This window comes from Populus trichocarpa, chromosome 12 (assembly GCF_000002775.5).
Source record: "Populus trichocarpa isolate Nisqually-1 chromosome 12, P.trichocarpa_v4.1, whole genome shotgun sequence".
In the NCBI taxonomy this organism is placed as follows: domain Eukaryota; kingdom Viridiplantae; phylum Streptophyta; class Magnoliopsida; order Malpighiales; family Salicaceae; genus Populus; species Populus trichocarpa.
Genome location: NC_037296.2, coordinates 3039277 through 3058741, shown reverse-complemented (window position 1 = coordinate 3058741; position 19465 = coordinate 3039277). Strand labels below are relative to the sequence as shown.

At 35.0% G+C, this 19465-nt stretch overlaps 4 protein-coding genes and 1 pseudogene across 4 annotated transcripts; 1 reads left to right on the top strand and 4 right to left on the bottom strand.

Annotated features, from left to right (window-relative positions):
* Positions 1-65: 65 nt before the first annotated feature.
* LOC18103616 (hevamine-A-like) lies at positions 66-1267 on the bottom strand. Its single transcript, XM_006376553.3, has one exon. The coding sequence runs from the start codon at positions 1079-1081 to the stop codon at positions 170-172; it is 912 nt and encodes a 303-aa protein (XP_006376615.3). The 5' UTR covers positions 1082-1267; the 3' UTR covers positions 66-169.
* A 1896-nt stretch (positions 1268-3163) lies between these two features.
* LOC127904083 (acidic endochitinase-like) lies at positions 3164-4555 on the bottom strand (annotated as a pseudogene).
* Positions 4556-6526: 1971 nt separating this feature from the next.
* LOC18103617 (acidic endochitinase SE2-like) lies at positions 6527-7586 on the bottom strand. Its single transcript, XM_006376554.3, has one exon. The coding sequence runs from the start codon at positions 7538-7540 to the stop codon at positions 6656-6658; it is 885 nt and encodes a 294-aa protein (XP_006376616.3). The 5' UTR covers positions 7541-7586; the 3' UTR covers positions 6527-6655.
* A 982-nt stretch (positions 7587-8568) lies between these two features.
* Positions 8569-12634, bottom strand: LOC7489799 (uncharacterized). Its single transcript, XM_002318324.4, has 3 exons — positions 10262-12634; positions 9936-10127; positions 8569-9461 (listed from the first exon to the last, which is right to left on the bottom strand). The coding sequence occupies exons 1-3, from the start codon at positions 12490-12492 to the stop codon at positions 8891-8893; spliced, it is 2994 nt and encodes a 997-aa protein (XP_002318360.4). The 5' UTR covers positions 12493-12634; the 3' UTR covers positions 8569-8890.
* A 2106-nt stretch (positions 12635-14740) lies between these two features.
* LOC7489800 (uncharacterized) lies at positions 14741-17993 on the top strand. Its single transcript, XM_002317704.4, has 2 exons — positions 14741-15311; positions 17601-17993. The coding sequence occupies exons 1-2, from the start codon at positions 14905-14907 to the stop codon at positions 17704-17706; spliced, it is 513 nt and encodes a 170-aa protein (XP_002317740.1). The 5' UTR covers positions 14741-14904; the 3' UTR covers positions 17707-17993.
* The last annotated feature ends 1472 nt before the right edge of the window (positions 17994-19465 follow it).

Genomic DNA, 19465 nt, shown 5'->3' with positions numbered 1-19465 from the left:
GTACTGGAAAGAGTTGCAAAGATAGTCAACATTAGTGGAGACATGTATTTGCTATCTTTAGACTATTCTAAGCAAAACAAACAGTAATTAATCATCTCATTTACTTTTCTTAATGGAATTGCGTCCACATTTGTTATTAGAGCTAGCAGAGTAGGACCAATTCTATGTTTCATACACTGCTCAGAATGGAGCGACTGTACCCGTTCCTATCATCCCAAAACTTTGACCAAAGCATAACACCACCATACTTTGGTGCCATCTTTATCACCGGAAGTATTTGAGAAGTCAACACATCCGGTGGAATGTACCCCCTTCTGGCTGCTGCAGGAGCTGCTGGCAACCCTAGAAATATTGTTCCTGCAACTAATGATGCAGCCCACTGATTCCAAGAGCTTATGAGGTTAGCAGTGTTGCCTGAACTATACTGGCAAGGACCGTTGCTATAGAATTGGACCCAAACATAGTCAAAAAGTCCAGTGTTAAGGGCAGTCCCCAAATTTCTATCCGGGAAGGGACACTGAGGAGCTGCTGCTAAATACACCTTTCTACCTTGCTCGCCATATTTAGATAGGAAACGTGCCAGATCCTCCCAATACAGTGTTGAACCTTGCCCTATGCCAAAATCAATGCCATCCAACACCGCATCACCTAGAGGACGAGAAGATGATCGACCGCCCAAGAAATTGCTCCATAAATAATCTGCGACACCTCTGGCATCATCCTTAGAGGCTAGAGTATAATTTCCAATGCTACCACCAAGAGAAAGCAGCACCTTAATTCCTTGCTGCTGGCAACTTTTGATGCCACTGCTGACAATTTTACAGCCACCGTTCGCCGGGTTGCAATGACCAGCAAGGTTCATTTCGGGGGGTTGACCATTGCCAAATTTGTTGAGGAAGGCTATGTTAACATAAGCATATCTTCCTGTGGCACATGTTTGTGCTAGAGTCCCTTCATTTCCATTTTGACCCCAGTAGATTGAAATTCCACCAGCAGCATGAGAGGATTTATTTAGTAAAAGGACTAGCAGAGGGATAAGAAGAAATGTGGCTTGAGAAACTCTGGCCATAGTTGCAAGCATCCAAAAGTTAAGGATGGTTTCTCGTGCCTCTATAACGGGCAAGGGATTGACAATTATATAGCGTCTTGGATGGCCTCCACAACGAAAAATTTGACCCAAGGAAAGCAACAGTGGCTAGCTGTATACATAAAACTAGAGCGAGGTCTCCAAGCCGAGTTTGCTGACTTCATTGGAACTTCCAAGGAGATTGACCAAAAGCCAAATATTGTCGCTTCAAATTATTAATGAATAAATAAACGCTTTTCATGCTTGAGGAAATTTTATTAAATAATTATAAGCGATCTAATTTAATTGATCTGACTCTAAATCTATTTTTTAAATTTTAAATTTATTATCTAAAAATTACCAGTTTAAAGCTCACAAATCTTAGAATCATTTAGAAACTTACATGATTGTTAATTTTAAAACCTGTAAAATTAGTTGAGATATATATAAACTAGCCGAAAACAACACTCATGTTAATCAAAACAAATAAAAATAAAAAATTCTAAAGGATTGAGCGTGGAGGCCATTGAATGTGCATGGGAGTCAAACCACCTTATTTATCTTCATACCAAATTAGTACGAGTTCATTTTGTATTTAAAAAAAAAGTCTATTAATTAATTCCATTTGTTCAAAAAATCTCTCCTCTGCCTCTTTTCTTCATGTATTTACATAACTTCTGTTAGCTATTATTTTATGTGTCAGTCGAAAAGTATATATTTATTAATAAGTAAATCATCAAAGCCCGTCAAGAGATTAATTTCTGATTTCTGAAATTAAACATAGTAATTTATTATATTCTTAAAAATATAATGACTAGCTTATAATTAACTTCTTTATTCTAGCTCCGCTGTGCAAGGAACTGATGTTACTCAGATAAAGAATGTCCATACTTCCATGGAGTTAACTCAACCAACATGAATGAAAACAAGATAACTCTCCGGATATTCTTTGAATTTTAGAGTGATTATGCATTGAAATATGTTATTTTTTAATATTAAAATTTTTAATAGTATTCCAAGATATTATTTATATTATTTTTTAATATTAAAAAATAATATAAATAATATCTTGGAATATTATTAAAAATTTAAGTTTTTGAATTAAGATAAATTTTTATATATAATATCAAAATATTATTAATCAAGCGGTTATGAATTCAAATCTCATTATTTTTATTTTATTTGATAAAATTAAATACAAGACAACTTATATAAATTTCAAGTATAAAAATTTTTTAATTAAAAAAAAATATAAAAAAATAATATAAATTATATCTTATAATTTTAATTTTTTAGTTGTGATAAATAATTAACTTAGAAAATCTTATGTGATCAGTATAAAACTCCAGGACAAATAGGCAACCTAGCTGAGTCAAGGAGCATTTAGGGTTTAGTTGGATATGTTTGGGAGCACAAAGAAAGGGTTTAATTTGCTAGCTTCGTTGACCAATAAAATTCCAGTTGAGTGCTAAATCTTTAATAATTCTTACAGGGTTGGATTACTTTTTTCTCTAGTTATTGATAGAGCTGCAGAAACTTCTTATAATCCAGGCTTTTCACGGGCTAGACTAGAATGTTGGGCTGGTATTTGGGCTTAATAATGGGCTGAACTAGAGTATTCAGGCCCGATTCTTCTTCCCCCAAAACAAATCTTCTGTATAGTTAAAGTACCCTTCAATATTTAAGTCAGTTAACAAATGACAGAAAAATAGAGAGGGTAAAAAAATGAATGGGTGAGTAATGGCTAAGAGTCATCCTCTGCTTGGTAGATGGTAGGGGGTATTTATACACCCTACCGCACGTGATCACATGATTTACCAAATAGCTTACCAATCTAGCATAGTAGCACGTCTGACTGCATGACCATTCATCTGCTTTCTTGGCCAATAAATAGCGTGTTTGAAATTCCACTCGGAGACGTGTTTTCAAAAGGCTTTAATTATTTTCATGTTAAATTTAATTGTTTTAGTGTGTTTTTTTTATCATTTATCTTTATTATTTTAATTATTTTTTATCGAATTATCCTAGCATTATAAATGGGTTAGTAATAATCAACTTAAAAAATAAGTTTCTTCAAATCAATCTATAAAACAACTAAATTTATGTTGAAAAGATTATTAGAGATTGACTTTACAATAATTCATTGGTAGAGATTATATCCGATTCATTTCTATAGATGATACTCTTGTGTTTATTATTCTCATCAGACTATATAATTTTATTTAACTTAAGATCAATTCAAGTACAAGTACACAGTCACATGTTTTACTGTCAGCAAGCGAATGCTACACTGAGGATACATGAGATGATGACAAGATCAAGGCTGCGAAACTTAGACACTGCCCTTTATAGCTGCACTGTATCCATTGTGAAACAGCTTGTTCCAGAGCATGACACCTCCATATTTGGGTGAATTCTTTACAGATGGAAGAACCTGGGAAGTGAGCACATCAGCAGGGATGAATCCACCACTGTTTGCTGCCTCAGGAGCAGCCGGTAGTCCCAGGAATACTTGATTTGCTTGAACTGTTGTCCATTGGCTCCATGCTTTTAAGAGACCGTTAGCATCATCATTGGTGTATTGGCATTGAGGATTGTTATAGAATTGAACCCACACATAATCAAACAGCCCAGTTTTAATTGCAGTGTCTAGTTTAGCATCAGGGAAGAAACATTGTGGAGCTGCAGCTAAGTACACCTTCCTTTGTTGGCTAAATCCACTAAGTGCCCTAGCAAGGTCATCCCAGAACTGGCCTGAGCTAGTCTCAATATCAAAATCAACCCCATCTAAGGTGGCATCGCCTAGCGGACGTGAACTGGACTGACCACCAAGGAAGTTAATTATTCCAAATATAATTGGCAAGTTGCATCGCATCATCGGTGGATGAAAGAGAGAGTAGCTGCCTCTTTCACCTCCAATGGAAAGTAGAACCTTAATGTTTTGACCTTGACAAGCTCTAATGTCAGCACTTAATCCAGTGCAAAGTATTGGCTGCGGGGTCACAATGGCCTGCTAGGTTCAGCATTGCCAAAACTAGATAGGAAAGCTATGTCACAAATTGATAGTTTCCTGTGGCACAAGTATCAGCCAAGGTGCATGCCTTCGTTTCCATTTTGACCCCAATAGATGGCAACGCCTGCACCATACGAGGATTTGCACAAGGAGACAAATAACAAGAGGGATATAAGCAGGTTGAGAGCTTGTGGATGGCAAGGCATTTCAGATATCTTAGCTTTTTCCGTGTCTTAACAATGTAGAGATGGTACAGATATATAGCTTTGATGATCATGCCTGTCCTGAGGCATAAGGTAGAAAATCTTGATCACCGTGGTCTGTGGGTAAGAAATTGTTGCCATTCATATTACGTGTAGAAGAAATCTGCATAAAAATAATGCAGTCAGGTCATCATAACCTAAGCTCTCAATTGACAATTCCAAGTCTGCTCTTGTTGCTTTAAGGTGGTGGCCTTCATAACATGCCGTGGCAGAGGGGTTGGTTTCCGTCCCTCCTTGATCTCCTGATCTGTCCTTGACATTTTCGACTCCAGGGTCTTGTGGTCGCAACTTGAACCCAAGCTCTCAAGTGAGTAAAGGATTGCCTGAACCACAGGGCATTGATAAAAGGTATTATAGGCATGCAGTGATATGAACTTGAAAGCCCATATGAAGGAGAAAACATCATCCATTCAAGTGTGAATTCGATTTAACTAGAATTCAAATCCAGGTTAGATTTCGTGTCTCTGGTTTTATGGACTAACTTGCGAAGTCGACCTGGATTTAATAACTACAGCTAGAAAAGCTTGAGTATGGTGTTTGATCTGGGTTAGGCTTCACGTCTAGTGTTTAGCTGGAAAAGCTAAATTAGTACTTTGTTAAGAAGATTAGTACTGTTGTTGTTGTTGTTGTTATAAATCTCTCTGCTCAAAATCATTGCTGCATCTGGTATTCTGAATTTCAACGTAGTTTTGAAATTACGTTACAAACGATGTTTCATGAAAATTAAATTGCCTTCGGAACAACTTGAACCCAAGCTTTCAAGTGAGTAAAGGATTGCCTGAACCACAGGGCATTGATAAATGGTGTTATAGGCATGCAGTGACATGACCTGATAAGCCCATATGAAGGAGAAAATATCATCCATTCAAGTGTGAATAATAGAAGGGAGACTTCAATTAAGCAACGCTTGTTAATAGAAGTAAATTTACTAATAATACTGAAGGGAGAGAAGCTAAAATTGCAATTAATATGGAGTATTAGCGAGTCTCCACTCTCCACTCTAAGTTCAACATTTCACCTCTTACTGTTTGTTTTATTGTATTTTTTTGTTTTTTATCCTGCCTATCTTATTTTATTTTATTTTTTTATAAAATTATATCCTCATTCCTTTAATTGCTATTTTTTTTGGTTTTTTTTTTTTATCTTTTTCTTGATTTATTTTATTTTTCAATTTTGTCTCTCGTTATTTTATCTCATTGAATTTTATTATTAGATTTGATCATTATTCTTTTTATTACTATTTATTTTATTTTTTAATTTTGGATTATTGAGGATTTTGCTTCGTGATTTTTACTGCTTTGCCTTTTGTTAGGTAACCCGATCTCATGATTTAGATCATGAGTTTTGAAAATTAACGTTATTTGACTTCAGCTTTTTTTTAGTTTTTTTTTATATATTTTTGTAATTTTATTATTCGACATTGAGTTGTTAGGCCTCTAACTTCATGATTTTGCTTTCATTTATATGGAGTTATCATAATCTCAGTTTCACCTTTCGTTATTTAGTTTGCTTGAAAGTTGACCTTTATTATTTTATTTATTTTTTAAAGAATTATCCTGGCCTCACAAGTGGGTTGCGAGTTTGGCCTTTCGCTTTTTTAAAGTCAGGATTTTTCATCCTTTTTAAATTGTTTTTTTTTCAATTCGTCCTTCAGCGTTTTATTTGTCGGTAATTGAGCTTCAATTTTTTTATCTTTATGAAATTATCTCATTCTCATTTAATTTTTACTTTGTTATCAAATAAAATCATTGAAACCTTTTAAGAATACATGGTATTTATTCATGATATGAGCAAGAGTTCTATTTTTATTATTATTAGTCATTGTTATGATTTTTTTTATAATTATGTTATTAAATTAACCAAATTTATTGAACATGTTCAAATCAGTGACATGTGTCCCAAATTCTTCTTACTTTTATAAAAGCACTATATATCATCTCGCTTTTTTAATATTTTTTTTATGTTAAGAAAAATTTGACTTGACCCGTTATGTGATGTATATCACCTATCTAGTACTAAACTCGTAATAATCAACTTAAAAAATAAATTTCTTCAAATCAATCTATAAAACAACTAAATTTATGTTGAAAAGACTATTAGAGATTAACTTTACAATACTTCATTGGTAGAGATTATATCCGATTCATGTCTATAGATGATACTCTTGCGTTTATTATTCTCATCGATCAGAACATATAATTTTATTTAACCTAAGATCAATTCAAGTACAAGTACACAGTCACATGTTTTATTGTCAGCGCGAGTGCTTCACTGAGGATACATGAGATGATGACACGAGCAAGGCTGCGAAACTTAGACACTGCCCTTTATAGCTGCACTGTATCCATTGTCAAATTGCTTGTTCCAGAGCATGACACCTCCATATTTGGGTGAATTCTTTACAGATGGAAGAACCTGGGAAGTGAGCACATCAGCAGGGATGAATCCACCACTGTTTGCTGCCTCAGGAGCAGCCGGTAGTCCCAGGAATACTTGATTTGCTTGAACTGTTGTCCATTGGCTCCATGCACTCAACAAATTGTTTGCGTTTCCTGAGTATTGACATGGCGGATTGTTATAGAATTGGACCCACACATAATCAAACAACCCAGTTTTAATTGCAGTGTCTAGATGAGCATCGGGGAAGGGACATTGTGGAGCTGCAGCTAAGTAAACCTTCTTTTGTTGGCGAAATCCATTAAGTGCCCTCGCAAGATCATCCCAGAACTGACCTGAACCAGCCTCAATATCAAAATCAACACCATCTAAGATGGCGTCGCCTAGTGGACGCGAACTGGACTGACCACCAAGGAAGTTATTCCAGATATAACTTGCCACTTGCCTTGCATCATCGGCCGATGAAAGAGAGTAGGCACCTGAAGCACCTCCGATGGAAAGGAGCACTTTGATGCCTTTCCCTTGGCAAGCTTTGATATCAGCACTTAAGCCAGTGCAAGTATTGGCACTGGGGTTACAGTGGCCTGCGAGGTTTAGCACTGGAGTTTGACCATTGCCAAAAGCAGATAGGAAAGCTACGTTAACAAATTGATAGTTTCCTGAGTTACAAGTAGCAGCCAAGGTGCCTTCATTTCCATTTTGTCCCCAGTAGATGGCAATGCCTGCACCATACGAGGGCTTGCACCAGGAGACAATCAAGACGGATAGAATCAGGATAACAGCTTGTGTACAGAAAGCCATTTCGAATATCTATATAAGCTTGCTTTGTGGCTCAACAATGGTGGAGAGGTTACAAATTTATAGCGCTGAGGATTACGCATGTTGAAATGTTTGAAGGTAGAAAAGTCTAATCTCCGTGCCTTGTGGGGTACGCAACCTTTTCCATTCCAAACTAAGTAGAAAACAAAGTTGCTAACCATCTGTTAGTCAAGAATTCAGTAGCCAAGTAGTAAATTTGCATTGATCTAACCAGAAACCAACAATTTCTAGCTAGAAACTTTATCTGCTAGCATCACAGATGCAGCCTTGTGGAAGAAAATTTACTAAGATCATTTTTCAACAATTCCATTACAGGTGTTACTCCTGGAAGTTCTGAGAGGCTTTTTAATTTGAAGTGTATGATAGTTTGTCATCAACTTTAAGGATTGTTTGTTTTTGTGTTTAAAAATATTTTTGAAAAAAATTAAATTTTTTTATTTTAAATTAATAATTTTTTTATTATTTTCAGATTATTTTGATATATTAATATTAAAAAAAAATTAAAAAATTTTTTAAAAATATTATTTTAATATATTTCCATTATTATGAAAAATAATCTAATAACCATTACCTAACATCTCTGAATCTTCCAAAAGCCATCAATGTTGAAAAAACACAATGAACAATCACAATCTAAGTCATAACGGATTTGGTACGCGGGAAATAGACACTGCTAAATCATCAGATATAATTGGAAGTTTGTGCCCATCCAATGGCGTATGCTACTTGAAGGATCATAAATTCCATGAATGTTAGAGAAGGTAGGCAATTTATTGACTGCTTGGTTTCTCTGGTTGACCAAAGCTTGGAATATTGAGCAGTGTCTTCTGTATAGTGTTCATTACTTCATTCACGTTTCCATTTCCCTTCTAACAGCAGCCCAAAACGTTAATAGCCTTCTTGTTTGTCTCAAATAGTATCTTGCTGTTGGGTTTTGAACACATGTTAGAGCCCAACTTCGGTAATAAAGAGAAGTGAAAATGAAAAACAATAAAGGTAATAAAGTGAACTGAGCAAATGAATAACAGTCTTCCATTGACATGCATAACAACTGTCTTCTTGGCTCTCCAAAACATCAGTTTACCTTAAAATGAAATCATACGGAGCTCAAATATACAAAGGTGAAAGAAGGTATGATGGAAGACAAAAATTACCACTCTTAACTGTAATGTTACAAGTTATAACTACAGTTTGGTAAAAGTTGTCAGCAGTAGTGCTAAAATGTAAGTTTATGCATGGCCATTAAGCCTTTATGATTTCCATTGAAGGTTTTCGTTAAACATTTTTTAGAAAAAAAATATGAACATCAGATCGCAGTATGAACTGTTGCACTTAGCTCGAGTCATCATCTTGAAACAAAGCCTTGGAAACAGAACCACACAAGGAAGTCCCATAAGCTTGGTGGTTCCTGTCATCGCTGTTTATTCCTCCCTTGTTTCCAGTCATTGGGGTGTCTAAAACCACATCATAATTTACCCGTCTTCTTTCCTTTCTTTTTGCCAGCTTACGAAGAGGATCTGACTTCATTTTCATTGCCGTTGGCTGCTTTGGTGCCCAAACTCTCTGCAAATCTGGAACCCAGCTAGTGAAAGATGCAAATCTTCGAGCCCTCTGTCTTCTAGCTTGAGCTTCAATTAGTTTTCGAGCATGCTCCTCCTGGCTCATACCTTGGGGGCTTTGAAACTCATTTTCAACATGTCGAAGTGACTCGTCTTCTGCTGAGACTGAATCATTAATTCTATTATTATCATCCATTTTATCTCGTTCTATTTCTTCTCTCCTTGTTTGATTACTGTCCTCACTGTTGAGGACAGAATTAGGCAATTCATCTTCCTCAGAAAACAGCAATAAATCCATTTTTTCATAGATTTTGTGAACAACACCACCAAGACTCTGACAGTACCTGAAAAATTGTGCGTGTAAGCATATAATTTAGCTGTGCTCATCTTCCTACTCAGCAATGAGAGAGAGAGAGCGCGCCCACATATATATATCAGGTGAATGAATATGAATGTCCATTACATGCCAATGACCAACATTAAAATCATTCGTAATGGGCTTCAAGGGATGAAATTCCAGAACACAGTGCAGTTACAGTCACTACATTGATATGTTATGAGCAATATGAATAAGTTGCAGGCAGATCCGCAAAGCAATGTTTCAAACCAATAAAGGAAGCTCCTCCAAAATTTGGGCTTTAGGAAATGCTAGACAAACAATCCATGCTAAAGAAAGAAGAAATAGCAGGCACCAGCAGTGCTCATTTTGTACAGCACCAAAAAATGAACAGCAGCATGCTTCATAAATTCCCAAAAGTTGCTGGACAATTGGTTGTTTCAGGAAAAAAATTGTGTTCTTTGTGTAGATGTATGCATACCTGTTATTTATAATCTTTCCCACGTATGCATCGAGGCTCCAATCACCAAAAAAGCCCCCCTTCAGATGGCATTGAATGGTCTCTAAAAGCAAGCAAATATGTTTCACAAATCTATGTTTCGTAGACTCCCCAATACTTGCTCCAACCTCTGATTGCAGTATCTCCATACGAAACAAAATCTGCAGTTCATATCTTTGGCAGATTAAGGAAAGTATCATCATCATTGGTGCAAGTTGTCAACCTTAACAAGTGATTAACAAACAACAAAAGAACACAGAGAGAGATAATAACATGAACAATTATATAAATGAAACAAACATGGATACACTCTAGCTATATTTTCTGATGTAGCCTCAGCAAAACTAGGGTTAGATGCATCACTGTCTTTGTACATAGCAGCCAAATCTTTAGGCTCCCTAAGTAGAAGTTTTGCTAGCTCAATAGCAACAACACTAGCAGTAGCACTGCCAGATTTTATACCAGTGGTTTGATTCTCTGAGGTCGTTTCCTTTTCACACTTTTGATATAACCAATAGATAGATGCATTCACCAGTCGCTCAGCCAATGTCCCCAAGTCTACTTCTTCAGACTCAAGTCCTTGCTGGATTTTGTGGGGAAGGTCACTGAAGAAACTTTCCAAAGTTCCAGAGTGAAAATCAAGAGCAGCTTCATCCTGTATTCTAGAAGCCCCTGTCAAAGAATCCTCTCCTATTGAAGCACAAGAAGTCACTGGCTGTTCGCTTTCCTGAGGCAACGCATTTAATCTGTCATGTACTTCTTTTGGGATGTCCTGGCATGGATTGGAACTGTCTGGCATGGCCCAGCTACAATAGCTAGATTTCTTAATCTGTTTCATCCAGCATTTCAGGAATTTCAACTTCTTTGACTGATTGCATCCCCTGGAAAAGTAAACCTCTTCTAAATCTATCTGAAAATCTTCCTGTGCTGCCTTGCAGAAGGCCCTCCATGTCAGTTCCTTGAGCGTATTTGAACTCCTTTTCTTCTTCCTTTTACAGCCTCCTAGTTCAGCACACTTATCAAATGGTGAGTGCCCAGATTGGGAACCAATAAGTCCATTGGTGTGGCTCAAATTGATTTTTTGTTTGAAAGCCTCATTTTCTGTCTTCTTAACAACTCGACCCATACTCACTCCATCAAATTTACCTGCAACTACAGGAGGGTGAAATTGATCTCCTGCAATAAAGAAAAGAGCTGAAGAAACTGTAAAAGGCTTGAGGATTCCTGTAACCAAGTTGCCATCACCCTTTGAAAGAGAAACCAGAGCCCAATAACCTTCTCTGTATAGAAAACTCAAAAGAATTTGCCAGGTGGGTGTGGAGTTTCTAGATACAAACTCACCCATTTCAATCCCCAACATCTGAAGAACCTTATCTTCAAAAAACTCACTGCAATTTTCTTTTTGATCTTTCGCAACATCCCTTGAAAGCTCGCGTACAAGAATTGGATCTGACAATGGCCCCTCAAATTTTACACCTTTACCATGCATTTGTACTGCCTTAACATGTAATTTCGCAACTCCACCACCAAAATCTTCCAATACCATTTCCCTTCGTTCACAACTACCTGATTCCAAATCCATGAATTTCTGGCTAAATCTAGAAAAAACGTCCAAGTTAATCAATTCAAGATCACAACACTTACATTCCAAAGGCTTTTCACTCACATCTAATATCTCAAGACTCAATTGCGCGCAAACTCTCTTACAACAAGCATTAAAATCAAAAACTTTCGGCGAAACACCAATCCTAGGATAAATCAAACCAAAGGGAACAAGAGCAGAACCTAACACAATGGAATCACTAGAACAAAACCCCCAACCTAAACCCTTAATCCCCCTCCTGAAAAACTCAAAAACCACTTCGGACTCATCGACACCAACACATCCAACTTCACATCTCACATCAACCCAAACAAAGTGAATATCTTTACTAGCAAACCCTTCACTAACACTCTCAAAAACCCCACAGAACTTCTCATGAAACAAACTTCCATCTCTCAAACACCCATCATTCAATTCCACGTTGAAAAACTCCGAAACAAACTTAAAAGACCTCAAAATTGGTGAAAACAGAATAACCAAATTAGACTTGATGACAAAAGAATCAGAACTTTGAGACATACCCATTATAGAATTGCACGAATCAGAGTCCCAGGCATACTCATGAAGTATCTCCTGTAACAGAGCAGCCACATGGGCTGCCCTCGGCGAAAGCGAAGAAAAAGAAGATTGCTCATGTTTAGGCAAGAGAGAAGTGAGAGAAGTTGTGATAGAGTGAAGAGTATTGTTGGGGTGGTCAAAGGAGAGGGAAAAAGGAGGGAAGGGAAGTTTTGAAGAGAAAAGAAGAGGGGAAAGGGAGGAGAAGAAGAGTTTGAAAGAAAAGAGAGAAGTGGAGAGAGGAGGGAAAGAGAGAAGAGGTTTGATGGAGGAGAGAAGGGAAGTGATGTAAGGGGTTGGGGAGTCGTGGAGAAGCGGGGTTAGGTCTATGAGAAGAAGTATGCGTTGGGTCTTGGAGTAGTCTGTGATTTGATCTGCCATGGTTGAAGATTTGCTGGAGGCGGAGGAGGGAGGAAAAGGAGGCTGGGACGATGAAAGGGCGGGATTTTGGGGTTTCTTTGGCGGGATGATTTCTTTTTCATTTTTGTTGATCTAAGGGTATTTTTTATAAATAGAAGTTTAAGGATAATTATAAATTAAAAAAAAAGTTTCTAAACCTAAAAAAAATTAAAATAAACATTAGGTTTAACCTAAAATGTGATTTTATTACATTTTGGTCAAAACGAGACTAGAATCATTTTCTACTTAAAGTTTTTTTTTTTTGGCTCAAGAGTGCCGTCATTAAAAATCTATGGAATATTCAATTTAAATTAAGTCATCAAATTCTCATCCAATATTTGTTAAATAGACATTAATAAATTATAAAAGTTTTAGTATAATAATGTATGGTAAAATAGGTTTTCTAACATTAACATTTTTTTATTTTAAATTCAATGTTTAGAATTTTTACAAGTATTTATTCTAAGTAATACCAAGTTATATAAAAATAGAATATGAAAGATTACCCACACCAATGTGAGTCATTTGATAATAATAATAAATAAAAAATAAATAAAGCTGAAGACAAAAACATTGCTTATAAACTAATTTTATTAGTTAATGTAATAGTTAGTGAAATGATATCTTTTCCATGTCCAAGAAAAACAATTATCTTTAATTTAAGATTTTAGTTTTTTATACGGTATATTAATCATTAAAGATTTGTATAAAGATATAATTATTTGTTTAATTTTTATAGTACAATAAAATAATCTAATTATTCTGTATATTAAAAAATTTAAAACTAGCTAAGAGAGCTATTTTGGTATTTTTTTAAAAATATAATGAAATGATAAATTTGTTTCTAGAATAAAAAAAAATCAAGCCATGTATATAGAGAGCATTTTGATTTTTTCATATAGTTTGCTAGTAAATTTAAGGATCATTGAGGGCACTTTAGCCTTTTAAGTTCAATAGATTAATATTTTAATCTAAAAAATTGTTGGTCCACGAGGTGCCCACACATTTTGAGCAACGCATACAACGCTTCTTGGTGAATGAAATTGTCTTTCTACTATGTCGTTGAATGCACTATTATGTCATTTTTCTAGTGGTGCAATGTGTGTCGGTGGAGATACAGTAATTTGTTGTTGGTAGTTCTTTTTTTTTCAAATAAAATAAAATAAAATAATAAAACTTAATATTTTAAAAAAGCAATTAATGTTGCCACACTTAATAGGAAATTCAAAATTAGTTAGGAATCTACCAAACACTTGAAAACATCACAAATAAGGTTGATCAAAATTAATATAAAATTGTTAGTGAAACTCCATGACCCAAATAAGGGTGGATTGTGTCTCTCTTGTATATAAATTAAATGTATCAAGATCTCCTCTTGATGCTCTAAAGGATTCCCATATGTTTAGTGGTCAAAACTTGTACAATTAATCCATTTAATATTTCTTTTAATATTTTTGTTTTGGACTTGATAAGCTCATTTGAAACATGTAATTCATTCTTGGTGTTCATCAACCGAATCAAATGAGGTTTTGTGAGTTGTGTTAAAAAAAAAAACATGTTATAACATAAGATACAATGAATAACTAAGATTTAAGTACCTTTACGAAAAAGTCTTTAATTGGGATGGTCTGTTAGACACTGCGTTTTAAAAGTGTTTTTTAAAAAAAATTATTTTTTTTATTTTAAATTAATATATTTTTGATGTTTTCAAATTATTTTTATTTGCTGATTTCAAAAATGATTTTTAAAAAATAAAAAAAATATTATTGGCATACTTTTCTGAGTGAAAAGCACTTTGAAAAGCAACCGTAACCACACTCCCAAACACGCTCATGTCTTTTGTTTTGATATTTTATTGGCTTTCTCTTATTGTCTTTATTTTTAGCGTGTTTGAGAGTGTAGTTGCAGTTATTTTTTAAAATAATTTTTACTTAAAAATATATTAAATAATATTTTTTTATTTTTTTAAAATTATTTTTTATATCAGTACATCAAAAATGATTTAAAAACACAAAAAATATTAATCTAAAATGAAAAAAAAATTCAAGTTTTTTAAAAGAAGTTTTAAAACACAAAAACAAATAATAAATCATGACTGGCACAGTAAAAAATAATATTATTTTAATAAATTTTTAAATAAAAAATATTTAAAATTACTCTAAATTACAATTTCATCATCATGATAGACAGGCAAATGTCCAAGTGCCCGCCCACACCGAAACCTTCCCCAAAACTCCAAAGATGAAGATAACGAAGGTCTCTTTTGCTCATTCGAAGCTCTGCTTCTCTTTCAGCACACTACACAACACTCACTCTCCCTCCATACTTCACCAATATCTTCCCCTTACAACAAGTTAAATGAATCCCTAAGTGCAGAGCCAAGAAAGAAAAAATATGCCCACCATTTCTTCCATACTTACTACCACTAACATCCTCCTTTCTTCACACCCTTCAACTTCCACTCATCCTTCCAAAGTCTCTTACTTTCCCTCATTGCACCCTCCCCTTTTCTCCAAATCTCTTTCATGTCCTTATCCTCTATGTAAGTTTTTAAGAAACCCCAAGAGAATAATTTCTTTAAAATCATCTGAAGCAGAGGAGATATCTTCAACAGAAGATGAGTGGCTACAAAGACTCCCTGACAAGAAAAAGCCTCTGTACTCTCATAGCTTACCTTGCATTGAAGCTTGGTTGAAGGATTTGGGGTTTTATCAAAGCAAGGAGGACCGTGCTATTTGGTTTATTGAGAAACCTGATTGGCATGCTCAGTTGTCACTTGATGTCACTGATCTTTTTATAAGGTAAAGTTGGGTTTTTTTGGTTTTGGTTTGTGGTTTTACCCTCTGGGTTTTTGTTGTTTTGTATATTTGTGTTGAGGTTGTAAAGGTATGTGATTAATTGCTGTCAAGTTTTGAACTTTGCTTATGGTCATGAGGTTTGGTGCTTTGCCACTGGTGTGGTGTATTATATTTGATCTAACTCTTACTGTGAATGGTTACCTGATAGGTGCTTTTGCATCATGTTGATAACTTGGTTTCATTTTTATGATTATGTTGAGTGGTTTCTACATGTAATTTAAATCTCTTAGAAGAAGAAGGAAACTTGTGCTTCTATGGACAAAAATGGTGTTCATTTTGATTTGAATTGGTGAACAACAGATGTTGTGGGTGAGCTATATCGTAGCTATCATTAAATTATGCCTGGTGGTTTTGGATAGTTTTCTATGGCTTTTGCTGTAATCTGACAAGTCACCGTGTGCTTTGTCATGGCTATTGCTCAAAGTTTGTCTGTCCATCTTGGGCAACATAATCCCAATGGAAATTATTTGTATAATGATGGAATTGATATATTCTTGTTAGTGCTGGGAATTCTGCTGCCCAGAAGAGAACATAATCGAGGAAAAGGATCTAGCTGGTCCCAACTACTTTGACTCTAGGGATGTGGTGAGGTGAGATGAGTAAAGGGACTACCACCATATAATAATTTTGGGTGATGCAATGAAAACCTTTCTAAGCCGAGTAAAAAGCTGAAGAACCACTGTTAATAGCTAGCCATTTTATCTTCAAAACATTACATTGTATCCACATTTCTCCTTAATTAGTCTTGTTGTAATGTGTGAAACAATCTAGCCAGTATGATAGTGGTTTGCTTCTGGGGAAGAAGAAAAACATGGTGTGCGAGGCTTGCTTTTGGGGAAGAAGAAAAACATGGTGCGGAACAATATTATTGAAATATTGGTAGTTTATAGATGACTCGAATGAATAAATTTGTTGTTGTTTCAATCAGATTAGCAGTGCTGCAGTCTGCAGCTATGTATATAGTAAAGAATTGAGTTTCAGGATTAGCAATTGTAAGTGTGAATTCACTTTTTGTGGAAGGAGCAATGGGGGCAATTGATGATGGAAGATTTCTAAAGGTGACCAGTTTGTTTTGCTTTGGATAAATTGTGCGTATAGGAGGTGAAAAGCATGGTGCTGCTAGAGTTAGAATTGGATGGATGGTTGCATGACATATACCCATACAATGCAGATAATAAGTTATAGGACTAACAAAAGTTTCTTTTTTCATGATAATGTAGAAAAGTAGTTTCATGCTCATAGATGATGCAAATAAAAGGATTCAAGTAAGAGCAAAAGCTAAGATGGATTAGTGATTATGTGAAGGAAATTGGTATCAAATATGTGAGAAATTGGAGGCAGTATCAATCAATGGTGACAGGGAAGTTAGCAAGTGTATTATAGCTTGCAGATCAATTGGTTAACATTGATTCAATTTGGGCTAGCCAGAGTCCTTCTAAAATTAATGACAGAAACCCTCCTTTTCATATCTGTGTTGTGTTCTTTAAGAAAATGATTTCTCAATTTAAACAGCAGCTTCCATATTCTTGGATATTGTCTATCTTTGACTATGGTGATGATGAGTACAGGCCTTTGAACTTTTGATTTTACCAAACTTTCTCCACCATCAAGTCTTCTAAAATATTAGGCAAAGTAATTACTTTCGGGCAGGTGCCGTTAGAGAACTAGGTGGTCAGTAGGTGCAATCTGTCTTTCTTTCCTTGCTAGGTGCAAAAGGCTCTTTGTCGGTCTTGATGCTGAGAGCTAGAGTTCATCCAATTCCATATGTGACAGACTTTTGAGAACATTTGAATTTGACTGCTACATTCAAGAAAGCTTTCAAGGTAGCTGACGCTCCTATTCAAGAGCAAGGCCAGTGCAACGATACCATTTCTCACTGAATCTTGGTTGATTTTCAATAGAGGAAAAGGGATGATGGAGAGGTCTGGATAATTTTAAGTGCAAAACAAGGTTCAATTCGTGATGCCGCTTGCCTGAAAGTTCACTTTTCCCTACCCTCCCTTGCTATTCAATTATTTGAACGCTCAACCTGACAGGACTAACCAATTGATTTATCAAATTCCACAAACTAAGATATCATCGTTTATCCAGGGTAGTTAGATTTTGCTCTTGGAATGGATTCTGAGATGCTCATTTGATGCAAAAGGGAGGAAATAAGTCTTCATAGTAAGTTACGCATTTCATCCTTTTAGTTTTATTGCTGGGCTAAACAGATTGTATCTTGTGATGCAGGTACTTGAAGAATGGACCAGGGAATCTTGAAAAGGATATGGAGAGGAGATTCAGTTACGCACTGAGTAGAGAAGATATAGAAAATGCCATTCTTGGAGGACCATAGAGTCAATGAATGCGATCATTGCATCCTTTGAATGGTCTCGTTATTTATTCATGGGAATATCTCATAGGACTTGCATGGTGCTCATTCCTCATTCTGGCACATGCCCTCCTTTTTTTGTTTTATTTTTCCTTTGATGTATCCTAACTTGCCTAATCCTCCTTAATGGGCTTTGATGATTGATAAATGCCTGACGCTCTTGCAAAAATGGCCACTTTTGTTGAATTGCCCAGCAAAACTTGATATTTGAATACAGTTACAAAACTGGTGCTAGGAACTTCTGTTTCTCATCCTTCTTTTATCTCCCTTCCTAGCCCTACAGTATTTTGTGATACGTCAAGTCCTACTCATACCTTGTCCTGGAACCATTGTCTTTGCTGCCAGCTTCTTAGTGATTCTGCTGCATGAAATAAATTTCAGCTTTAATGTGATTCTGCTGTGTAAATGAGACCAGTACTCCATCCCAAGCTGTCCAAACAGTGAACCTTCCGTCTTCATTAGCTTTGTTGGCTCATCATACGCCACTACTTTTCCTGAAATAGATCACAAACAGCTCACTGGTGCATCTTGAATTTTGTTCTGATATATCTCCACATGAAGTTCTCACAACAGTTGGCTCACTTTCTCAAGTGTTAAGTTCTGTTCTATCTTCTGCTACTCCAGAAAGGAGACCTTTGACATTATATGAATTGACAAAAAATGGCATACTCACCCCAAATCCATTTTGAAATTGAAGTGCATTAACACATGAATTAAAGGTATGAAACTCACCATCGCTAATGGAAAGTACCATCGTGCAATCCATCACAGTTGCTCTCCTATGAGCTACTGTGATCACAGTCTGTATAGTCTTCTGCAAAATCAAGTCAGTTTCATTGTTAATAGTTTTTACTGATTATTTGGATTGTTTTTATACCTACCAATATAATCGTGTTATATCAAATTAATTCTTGAATAGTTTTAATTTTTTTCCTATTAAAAAAAACATTACAATGCCTAAACATATTTTTTTAGTATTAAAAAAAAATTAATAGGATCCGCCAAGCCAATAATCTAGTTAGACTTTATAGCATATCTTGAAGAAATGTCTGGAAGCATTTCTTGAAGGGTCTAAAACAATTTTTCCCTTCTAAGAGCAGATCTTCAGATCTCCCTGACACTATTCTGATTCAATATCTCCCATGCATAAGATCGTGGATGGGGTTTTCGGCTTTCTTGACCTCTTAAACAACCTGCTTTCTGGACAACTTGATGTATTGTATGTTGAAAGATAGAAAGTTATATTTTTCAAGCTTTAAAAATTACAAGTAAAAAAACAACTAAAAACTCTGATTTGATAAATTTGAATGTTAATAATAATAATAATATGATTAATCTAATCTAAAAATAATCTACAAATTGTTTAATAGTAGTTAAAACCAACATAATTAATTAATGAAATCCAAATTAAATAAAATTCTGAATTTTAATTAAAAAAATTAGAAAAAAATTTATTCGTGTTCTTATAAAAAAAAACACCAACTTCCTTATTGTTTCATGCATTTAAAAATCTATCTGTTCTGAATTTGGCTAACAATTTTAAATGGTGATTATTTTTAAAGTATTTTTTATTTAAAAATATATTAAAATATTTTTTAAAAAAATTTATTTTTAATATCAATACATCAAAAACATAAAAAAATAATTAATTAAAAAAAAAATAAAAAAAATTTTCAAACCCGAAATTCACACCATGAGATTGCCTTTGTTTACTCAAACAATG